At 37.7% G+C, this 11392-nt stretch overlaps 2 protein-coding genes across 3 annotated transcripts in view; one reads left to right on the forward strand and one right to left on the reverse strand.

Moving 5' to 3' along the window:
• Nucleotides 1-2661, forward strand: part of LOC147167024 (uncharacterized) — a 3711-nt gene extending 1050 nt beyond the window's left edge. The window contains exons 2-4 of one of the 2 annotated variants that reach the window (XM_086087844.1): nt 354-472; nt 811-1038; nt 1564-2661. In XM_086087844.1, coding sequence (XP_085943970.1) covers nt 354-472; nt 811-1038; nt 1564-1596 — 380 coding nt within the window. In that variant the 3' untranslated portion in view covers nt 1597-2661. The remainder of the gene's footprint in view (nt 1-353; nt 473-810; nt 1039-1563) is intronic. The other variant, XM_086087845.1, reaches the window with a different exon arrangement.
• Nucleotides 2662-3635: 974 nt separating this feature from the next.
• On the reverse strand, nt 3636-10824 carry LOC147167025 (adenosine receptor A1-like). The gene is made up of 3 exons (XM_086087843.1): nt 10242-10824; nt 7788-8082; nt 3636-5918 (listed from the first exon to the last, which is right to left on the reverse strand). The coding sequence occupies exons 1-3, from the start codon at nt 10568-10570 to the stop codon at nt 5529-5531; spliced, it is 1014 nt and encodes a 337-aa protein (XP_085943969.1). The 5' UTR covers nt 10571-10824; the 3' UTR covers nt 3636-5528.
• Nucleotides 10825-11392: the final 568 nt, after the last annotated feature.

Consider the following 11392-nt stretch of genomic DNA (forward strand, 5'->3'; position numbering starts at 1 on the left):
CATTACTAAAAGTTACAATCAGTTACTGTCATTCTTTTTATACAAATGACTTTACTGTGTTAAACTATGCTAACATTGCGCGAAACCTCTTTGTAAAACAAGGGCCCCTGTCTGTTTTATGGTATTAAAATGTTCTTAACAGACACATCGATAGCATTTTTGTCAGTGTTGCAATACTGATTCCCCATTAATTACTACCAGAAAAGTTGACAATTTAATCTTGGATAAAATACGATCTTCTCTGGTCTATTGTTTGTCTAATTTAAAACCCAGAATATATCTTAATTATTTAATTTGTCACTCATTTGATGACGTTGTGTAATCTTATCTAATTAACTCTTTTTGTTCTCCAGAAGAAAACTTTGATCCAGTTCCAATAGCTGATAAACTGAAAGAAGTGGCAGAGTCTATGAATCAAGATGCAAAATTTAAGGCTGCCCTGGACGACCTTAAGCTTACATTAGGACAAGAGGTAGGCGCACACAAATAAACCGTCATTGCCACTAACTAAAGCCTAAAAATAATTTTGAGCATTTTTACTCAGATAATGGGAATTGTGTAGTCTTTTAAAGGAAAAACTCACAGTTAATAGATTGACGTGTCTTTTGTGACACCGGTCTGTTTCTGACGCACCTCACATTTTATTCTTGTACTGTAATTTAGCTCCTTAATTTTTATTAAAATCAAAATTATCTTCATTAACAGCGCTTAATCACATTATTCTGTGTGGATGTTTTGCCTTAAGAAAAAAAAAACTGGCAAGATATGCTTTCATTTCTGCTTTCTGAGAAATACTTGAATTCTTTGCAGGCCATGGAGGCAGCCTTTAGCCGTAGCGTGAATGCCTTGGTGCAGACTCAAATCTCCCAGCAAGCTGTTGATGTGGCTCCAGAAATGCAACTCATCAAAGTTTGCTTTGCCTTCGGGCTTTTCGTGAAGAAATCGTTCCCCGAGCTGAAAATCAAAGCCCAGAGTGCTGTGTCCACATTGCTCGACAACAGCCGTGTTGTCACATGGGTTACTCGTCAAGGTGGCTGGGTGAGTAGATTTTTTTTTCTCTTTTTGATGCTGAAGAAAGTCAATTGACTGCAACTCACTCGTAGGGTTATAGTTTTGATGTCAGCAATTGATCAAGTTATCCCAATTCCTGCATCTATTCAGTCATTTCTTTGCATTTAAATTAGCGACTATTAATGTGTAATGCAAATCCACTTGTCACTTTTCCACCGCAGTTCAGTTCCCCCCCCCCCCCCACTCTGCAACTCTACTCACCTTAGTTTAGAGCAATCAGTTTTTCACTTCAAAGTAGTCCTTACAAGACTGAAAAAAATGCCTTGAATCATTTGCAACAGTAACTCGAACAAACAACAATGGAAGAGTGATAGTAGCAACTTTTTCCAATTTCAAATTATCAATATCACGTAGATCTGTGAAAGAAGAAATGTTGCCTGACATTTAAACTGCTTCTACGGGGGGGGGGGGGGGGGGGGGGGGGGGTTGGATATTACATGCGCTTTCTGGGGGATTCGTGTTTGAGTGTGTTTCTTGCTTCATTTCTTGCAGGAAAAAGTGAGAGAGGATATTGAAGGCATTTGAATCGTGTTTCATGAAGGAGGAAACCTACTTGAACAACAATGCCGCACCAAACAGCACTTCTGGAGCCTCATTATTATCAGCAAAATAAGAATTTTGAACAACACTTATTAGATTATGATTGACAATGATTAAGAAATCAACCTTTTAGACATAAATGATGTGAAATTTGAGAACCTGCCGCCTTACATACCCTCTGTTTACAGTTAAGTTCATTGGTTCCTTGTAAAAAAAAAAATAATAATTATAATTGACTGTTTTTGCTTTCATATTCCTCTACAATTACAAAGTATTTCCTTATCCTTATTCTTCTATAATGCACTTTGCCACAAAGCCTCATACCCTCTTGTTGATTACGGTTAAATCAGGTTGAGTGACTAACTTCATATGAACTGTGAAAGGAAATACTTGAAATTCGTACATTGGTCTTTTGTAGAGCAAAAACAATGTTTTCAATATGCTCAGTAATATGTACTGGACACTAAATGCAATTTTTATTACCTATTATTCATATGGTAGAAAATTATAGTTTACTGTTAGTTAACAAAATACATAATAGAAAATGTGTTACATTCCTGTAATTTGGAGTTATTCACACATGGTTCAAATAACATCACGCACCATATACGTATGTAATGTATATCTACACACAACACAATATTACAACATTCACACAAATACATTTAGATTAGTCCTAAAATCTACATTTTGGAACCATTTAACGATTGTACGACAATGGTGAAATTTCAAGTTGACATTATTAAATCAACACTACGCACAAAGGTCATTAATTCTGCTTTTAACATTTGCTGGTGTAAGCTTTAAAAAAAATATATTTTTTTTTAACCTCTGCCCGTCCCTGAAGTGATCTGGCGGTACTCACCAAGGGAAGTGCACTTGACACTTTGATAATCGCCATTGTATGCATTTAATCACGGCGATGTATTTATTTATGTATGCACGCGGTTAGGCCCATTTGTGATCCGAAGAAACATCTTCATTTCATTCTATAGTTTTGATCACTGCTGTGTACATTTACAGTCAAATAAATATACATCATCCACCGTTCATAGTGTGTTGTGTGCTGTGATTATGTATTGTAGGTCCTACTGTATGTTACCTTCTGTTGCATTTTTTTTTTTTTACATTTAAAGTCTCCCCTGAGGTAAACCTTTCAGTGTTGTCGCAAAATGATTTATTTTACAACCAAAGGGGCCTTATGAGGTATTTTGTTTGTAATCTCTCTGTGGGCTAAATGTTCCCGTTGTGCCAAAGAAAAGGGTTGAGCACTTAAATTCTCACTGCTGAATTGCCATTAACAAAAATATAAACGCAATAAAAGCATGAAACGCGACATAATTATGAGCACTAGGATACAAAACATGTGTACTTTGCTCCTGCCACTCCTGTCAAAGGGCAAATTATTCAAATGGTTGATGATGTCCGTGTGGTGTACGGTATATGAAAAGCTACTGTGCTAATAATACTTGTCAGCACTTCATGTTAACTTAATAAACAGTTCATGAGTTTTTTACACAGAGACAAGAAAGTTTGCATGTTTTAGTTTTTTTACTAGTACTGTTTTTCTCTGTCAAAAAGTCTCTAATAGTTTGACAATGGCTATTTTACTTTAGTACATTGACTCTCATATGATTTATTGATAATGGTGATTGGGTTAAAAAGTTTGAGAAGCACTGACTTACATGATAACCTGCAGCCAGCAGAGGGCAGCACGAGGTAGTACAATTGTTCTTCAATCAACACGGGCCCACAATTTTATTTGATCAAGCTATACCGTACAAACGTCAAGTCATTTGATTGTGAAAGCAGAAGTAACTTTGCTGATGTGAAGAAGAATTACTCAATTATATGTGGCAACTCTTTCTTCCCGGAAAGTGAATGACTTTTGTTTGTTTTTGTTTTATTCTATATTCTGCTGTGAAGCCTTAAATACATAGAAATGTCAAATATCCTTTTTTGTTTTTTTTATTCATACAAGAAATCTGATAAATATGATTGTTTGTCTGTTAACAAGAAACGCAATGTATTTCTTAGGGTGTTACTGTAAGCACACTTACTGCTCTTGTCTGGGACATCAGGGAAGTCTAGCACATTAGGCAAGCAACCAGCTGGGTCCATTAAAAAAAAAAACACTTTACAAGGTACATGGCAAAAATAGCTTTGTCACCAAGAAAAAGCACAACTTCAAATAAACACACTCTTAACTATAAAAGAACATCTTTATATGTTAAGAGCTCACCGCTCCCTAGTGATTCCAAAACCAGAAGATTGTAGCTCGCTCACCGTAATATGGTTCATCCACTTTTGGGAATAACTGGATTAAATTCGTTACCAAGGACTGTTAATGAAAATCTGAAGGAATCCTTTCGAATCCAACCCACTATCCCTTGGCTTCGTATTTACATAATAATATCGTAATATGTGTAATATCGTTGTATGCTTCAAACGTGTTGAATACTGTGCCTGGTAATTGTTTTGTCACTATATATGAATGTAACTTTACACTACTGTACATTATACACTTTAACAGACAAACTGTTTTCTGAGGTTTTTGATAACCATGAGAAAAAATAGGTTTGCTCATTCAGTGTCCAAGGTTTTTATTTACTCAACTGCAACTACTGTATTATAGAGCTTAAGTGTTATGAGGGGTGCGAGGGCATGGGTATTTGTACAAATCCATTATTATTCGATATAGTGATGTCATTATATGTACCACTGTTTCCACAAATAAATAACATTCAAATACAATAATAAACAGTTACACCAAAATGGATTCGCACTCTGGCCAAGTTTTGATTCAAAGTGAATTTACTGTGTATTCAGTGAATGGGTATATTTTAGCTGGAAATGGTGCAAGTGGCACATGGGTTAGAATTAGGGTAAAATACAAAAAAATGTTTGTATTCATTCTCAATAAAGGAATCCAATTTTCTCAATGGTTGTAGATTATGTAGTTAGCAGGATATTTAACAATGGTCCAAAATATTTCATTTACCCACAATTGCCAGCCATATGAATCACTTAGAAACTTCTCATTCGATTTCTTCTGTCATTTCCGGTCATAAGACACCCATTCAAAAACCACAAATCTACTTTACCTCCAAATGAAGCCAGGATTTGAATCATTTTGGGCTCAGCTGCGAGTGTTCCATCACACATTCTCTCACAGCCTCACACTTATCAAGATGAGTCCAATCTGCTCAGTGACAAAAGATAAGTGCAGATTCATAGTAGTCTCCTAAAAAAAAATTGAAAAATTGAGACAGTGACATATTTCTCACAGCAATAGACATACATCTTAAGAGAAGAATTGACGTTTCATTCTTGGATAAACAAATCTATTTCCCATGTGCTCATGCACCACCTACACACCGATGAAAGCATGTGATGTGTGACTGATGAGCAACTGGGTCATTGTAACCTTAACAAAGCTTGACAAACTATAAGTGCAATATTCATCTTTCCTTCATCATTGTCCTTCTCAAAGGTTTGCCGTCAGAAATTTGCCAGTTTACATATGAAGCCAGTGTCACATTCTTGTCGTTTAACCACACAATTGTGGCTCAACAGTCGGGGAGAAAAAACATCAACATATCTCAATAACTAAGAAATATGTAAAATCATGTTTGTCAAAACATCTTTACCGAGTCATTCACATTGATAGTAAGCCCCTTATCCCATATGACATCATCACCAAATTGTGGTGCCGGTCGAGACATAAACAAAAACATTCCCATCTGAGTCAGTCTGATTTGTCAGTTTTTCCTCATATGGAGCGTCCTGGAGGGAATAGATCCTCAGTAGCTTTCATCCGTCGGGCATCCTTTAAATAAGGTCCTCATTGTAATCCTTGTGATCTTAAAAAAATTATAATAATAATCCCAAATCATGGTTACTACAGTGCAAAAAGTTCACACATCATCATCGTCGTCATCATCATCGTTGTGCCTCAGCCTCCTCGAAATGTTCTGTATTCTCTGACTCCCTCTTTGAGAGAGCTGATCAACTGGATCTCGACAAAGGACGTACTGATTCCAAATTTTCCAGAAAGCTGAGCGGAATTTCTTAATGCGGAAGGCGTACACGATGGGATTGACAGCAGAGTTGCCGTGCGTTAGGAGGATGGCAATTAAAATGAGGCTCGGTGGTTTGTCGCATTTGGGACAAAATAGTGTGATGCAGTTGTGGATGTGAAGGGGAAGCCAGCTCACAGCGAAGAGTAAAAGAACAAGAGCCAAGGATTTGGCAAGCTTCAGCTCTTTGCCCAAGTAATGACTCGGGTCTGCATGGCTCACTGTTACCTGCACACAAAGGACCGCAAGGTCAGCATATATAGACTCTGCATACACTATCTCAAAAAAGTGAGTAACAACACTGAAGAAATGACACTTTGACACAAAGAAAAGTAGTCAGTATACAGTAAGGGTGTGCCAAAAAAATCGATTCTTATTTAGTACGATTCAGAATCGATTTTAAATGTCCCAAAATTGTTTTGTTTTTTTATTATTTGATACTGTCTTGCCTTTGTCTGTGTGTGCCTTTATTTGGAGCGCTGTTCGTGTTGTACCCGATTTGGCCACTTAGGGGCAGTGTGATTCCACAGTCTGATACACTGTTAAGTTGTAGCCACATTAGAGAGTAGAAGGAAAAAGTGGCGATCAAGTTATTCCAATAAAAGTTGTGTTTTTTTGCAGTGTGGTGCCGTTCTTTAAAGTGATAAAAGTGCCGCGAGTAGCGCGCTAATTAGCATTAGCGAGTCAGACCGGAGTAGATCATTACGATTCCTTGCACATCTATAAATTGAAGCAAAAATCATTGTCAATCAAATCGGAATCGAATCGAATCGTGAGACATTCAAAGATTCCCACCCCTAGTATACAGCTTATATAACAATGTAAATATATTGTTCTCTCAAAATGACATAAAATGAAGCCATTAACAGTTTAATTCCTGGCAACAAAAGTGAAAATGTCCAAATTGAACACAGTTACCAGTAGCCATTTTCCCTCCCAGTATCATTTGACTCATAAGAAAGTCTCTGATGTGAATAGGGAGCAGATCTGACACGTTGAGCATTTTCAGTTAGGGGTGTACTCACTTTTGTCTGCAAGGGTTTAGCTATTAACGGCTGTATTTCAAGTTACCGGTATTTTTGATGTGACATTGTGTACATTGACTACTTTGCATTGTGTCAAAGTGTCATTTCTTCAGTGTTATCCCACGAAAAGATATAATTACATATCTGCGGAAATGTTACACAGTTGAAGCAGGCTAAAAGTAATGTTTTTTTGAACATTTTTGCTGGTTTGACTGATTTTTAGAAGTGATAACTGCCGCAGTGACCACAACCTTCAGAATTCAAATGAAACTGCGCTAATAAACTCATCACCAGAGGGTGCTAGAAATGGACAAATGGAATACAATCTCACCTTTTTAACAGATGTGCTATTTTTAATATCGTGAAATGACAACGATGTTGTGTGCAATTTTAATATCGCAATATCAAAATATTGCCGTTACCGTAACTTCCCTAATAATATGGTACTCTGATTTGCTGGTGTGCATTATTATTATTTGGTGTGTCAAAGAAATAATCAAATGTTTCCACATAGCCCATGCAATGTGCTTACATACTAGTCATTGTTGTTAGGTGCATTTCAAGATTATCTATATGGATGTTGGGATGTACTACTGTGTGAGTGGTCTGTGAATGCACCTCAAGTCAACTATCAGACGAAAGTGAGAACAGTACTTGCTGCTTTTTGTGTGTGTTTGTTTACAACCCTGCCTAAGTGAACATTTTCATATTAACCCCCGTGTATAATGCAATGCTCCCCATCGATTTGGGATTTTTTTGTTTTGGGGGGGGGTATACATATTAGTCACGATATTTTACATTAATTAATATACTGTACAGCTGCAAATATATAAATGATGTAAACAGTTATTTAGGACTAAAATAACAATTTATCTTTAAAACACTTTGGTGAATAAATATCATTCAACTTTAGAAGCAAAAATAGTTTCTTCCACTTTATGCTTCATATCAAGGTCCAATTTACGAACATATCACATTATTGATCCTCAAATAACTGCACAGTTTGCTCTTGTTTTGGTTCTGAATGTGGAGATGAGATTCGGCTGCTGTTCAATTCCGAAGATGTTCTCACCTTCTTATTGAGCTGCTTATGAATCATGTAGAAAATCTCCACGTAGATGACGAGCATGAGGAGTAGAGGCGGCAGCACCCAGCCAAAGAAGTTGAAGTAGACCATGTAATCCATGCTGATGACCGTCTCAAACTGGCACTTCACCACCAGGTCGTCGCTGACAAGCGAGCCATTGTCACGGAGACTCTGCAAGTTATTCCATCCAAACATAGGTGTGAGGCCCACCAAGAGGGACACCAGCCAACACAGCAACACGGCCGAGCCGGCTCGCTGAGGGGTCACCACTCGTTTGTAGCTGTGGTTACAAGAGAGAAGGGCAAAATTGTACTGTAAGTAAGTTACAGTATGTTAATTGTTGTCCTTAACCATATAAAGCCTGAATCATGAAATATATGGGAGAAAATTCTAAATCTTTGTAATTAGAGTAGTTATTGGCCCTTTTGAACAAACAAACAAACACAAATTTGAAAATCTACTTCCACATATGACTTTTGATTTGTGTCATATTTGATAGATCCGGTCACAATGCTTTAAATTCATACATTTATAACGATCAAAAATATTATAATAATAAACAGACATATCAAACATATTAGTATTTCTACAAATCAGAAAAATCATTTCCCACAATAAGGTGTTTTTCTACAAAGCTTTCCAGAGATTCCAACATCTCTTCAATATTGCTGTTTGCCTCTTGGCAACCACACTGACCAGACTTCTTCTCCTCTTTTTTATTTTATTTGTTATTATTATCCATTTTGGAGGGAACTACAGTTCTTGGTCATGTTAAGGTTACTCAGAGGAGCTTAAAATGGTGGCAGGTGTGTGCTGAGTCCCATTTAACACGAGTTTGAATGTGATTGGTGAAGTCTGAATGCAGCCACATCCGCAATTATTAGAGTCAAACACTCTTGTGCAATCGTATTATCTCAGTGGTTTATTTATATTTGCCATTTCTAAAATATTTTTCAGTTGAGTTATATAAGTGTTACAGCTCACATTAATAGTGGAAAATAGTTTTGAAATTGTTTATCTTTTTTTAGATCACAAAAACCTAACATTGGAACGGGGGGGTGTAGACTTTTTTTGTCCACTGGAAATGCTGCATGAAAAAGTCAAACAAATCTTGCAGCAACAACCCCAGCAATAAGAAATATTCAGATAAGACCACATTTCAAATCCAGATGGCATTAAAGTCATGACAATCACGTCCACTGTTGTATTTGTGTGCGCTGTTTGCCAGTTTGAAAAATTATGCAAACCACCAAGCAGCCAGCATAAGCCTATTGACCAATCATGCATCCTTTGTCAGAGTGAGTATTCCAGCCCTAATGTCACAATGGAAAACTTTTTTTTTGGACTGGATGGCACCATTTTACAAGAAAGCCACATTGCAATGCAATAGACGTTTTGAATTTCGTTTGATTTACTATTTCAGAAGAGTGATGCCAAATTATTGCGTTGCATGTTGCAATGTGGGTCATCTCCACATAGAAATGTTACAATTGATATTGAAACCCAGATCGCCTGACGGTGAGGCAGGCATGCTACCACCTGCACCATCATGCTGTGCCATAGTACACTGGCGATCATCCATCTATAAGGGATTTTTTTAAAGAAATATATCCATCCATCCCCTTTCTATACTGCTTAGGTTCAGGGTCATGGTGACCAGTGGATATAAGGCAGCGAAACCCTGGACTAGTCGCCAGTCAGTCAGAAAGGCACATGTAGAGACGAACAATCATTTACACTCACATTATGATTCATACCGTCACTACACTGAAAAAACTAATTTATTTTGTATATATATATATATATATATATATATATATATATATATTTTTTTTTTTTTTACAATAATAATTTGTAGATTTAAGAAAACATTAGCTGATAAAGACTATGTGTATGCATGTATGTCCGGTTATAGGACATTTGGGGTTCAGTTCCACATGGTGGGGGCAGTAGTGGGGCTGTAGCTACTGTATGTTTGTATATAATATACCTGTGTTATGATCATTTTGTTCAATTAAGTGATATATTCCTTATTACGTTCTTGTTTTTAAGCCCAGTTTTTTTCAGTGTACACTCTCAGTGACCTAAAAATATGAATATTGATCATTTCCAAACAAATAATGGACAGAAGAAAGGTATCAACTAATGCCTGTACTCTGCACTCCTCTTTCACCTGTGGTGCGTTTTTCAATTTCACTTACAGTTTTAAAAGTTGTTTGAGGAGTTTCGGTATAAATTTTGTATTCGGGTTCAATCAATGACATTGACGTATAGATGGCGCTGAAATGACAAACCACACGATGCAAGTAACCTCCCATGTTCTCTTACTACACGGTGAAATGGAAATTAAATAACATGGTGGTCGGAGCTTATCAGACACAAAGGAGTCTGCCGCTCAGTGACAAGGATGTGCTATCTCAAAAGTGCAGTCTTACCTACCTCATGGGTATTTTTACCCTCAGGTAGCGGTCGATGGCGATGGCCAAAAGGGCCAGGATGGAACTTTGCGTGAGGACGAGCACGGTGCAAGCGACCGGCAGGCAGCTGTAGAAGTGAGTCTCGAGTCCGATGCTCATGGTGATGGCGAGGGGGATGACGAGAGCCCCGACCGCAATGTCAGCCAAGGCCAACGAGACGATGAAACAAAACGTGGTGTCCCGTAGCGAGCGGTTGATGCGCACGGCCCACACCACCATCACGTTGCCGACGACTGACGAGACGGCGATGAGCACCTCCATGCCGGTGTACACAACCCAAGGCCAAGACATGGTCGGGGAGACTGTCGGGAGGAGCGAGGAGTGCGCGCTCGGAGGGGGGAGCAGCTGAAACACTCCCGCGCTTGAAACACACCTCCGACTCACTTAAGTAGACTCCCAGAATCCTTGGTCCCTCTGAGGTGGTCCCGTTTCAATTAATCGAGTGTCTTCTTTGCGGGACGCGGAGCTGCGCAGCGCACGAGAAACTTGTTCCGCGCATGCTGGGAGGCGGTGTTGGAGGAGAATGGGAGAGTGCTTCCCGCAGCCCCAGTGGATACTGAATGAGTCACAAAAGCTCCTTTCACAACGGTTGACTTGAAATCTTGCATTCTGCGCCGCAGATAAAGCGCAATAAAGTGCACGCGCTTTTACAGTTGCTCACAGTTTTTGCGTAAACGTGAGTCATTTAGACATAGAGTTTATCGAGCAGACGTTTGTGTTAGTCTGATGTGATATCATCACGTCTCATTTCTTGTAGAGTCTACTGGAATTTAACAAACTGAGTTTGGTCTATTCTTTTCACAAAAAGTCACGTTACATTGAGATCATGCATGGATTTAATAGCTTTTTGTTCATTTTCTGGAAGTTAACATTTTAGTAAGCTATTGTAGCCACTTCAGACCCCCATTTTTTTCTGCTGGGCAAAATGTATTTATTTATTTATGCTGATTTTTACTCCTTTCCCAAATAAGAGCAACATGGATATATTTTATTTTATTTTATTTTATTTTATTTTATTTTATTTTATTTTATTTTATTTTATTTTATTTTATTTTATTTATTTATTTATTCATTAATTCCTTTATTTATGCTGATTTTGACTCATTTTCACAT

This window comes from Leptonotus elevatus, chromosome 10 (assembly GCF_054856555.1).
Source record: "Leptonotus elevatus isolate MCC_2025b chromosome 10, RoL_Lele_1.0, whole genome shotgun sequence".
Lineage (NCBI taxonomy): Eukaryota > Metazoa > Chordata > Actinopteri > Syngnathiformes > Syngnathidae > Leptonotus > Leptonotus elevatus.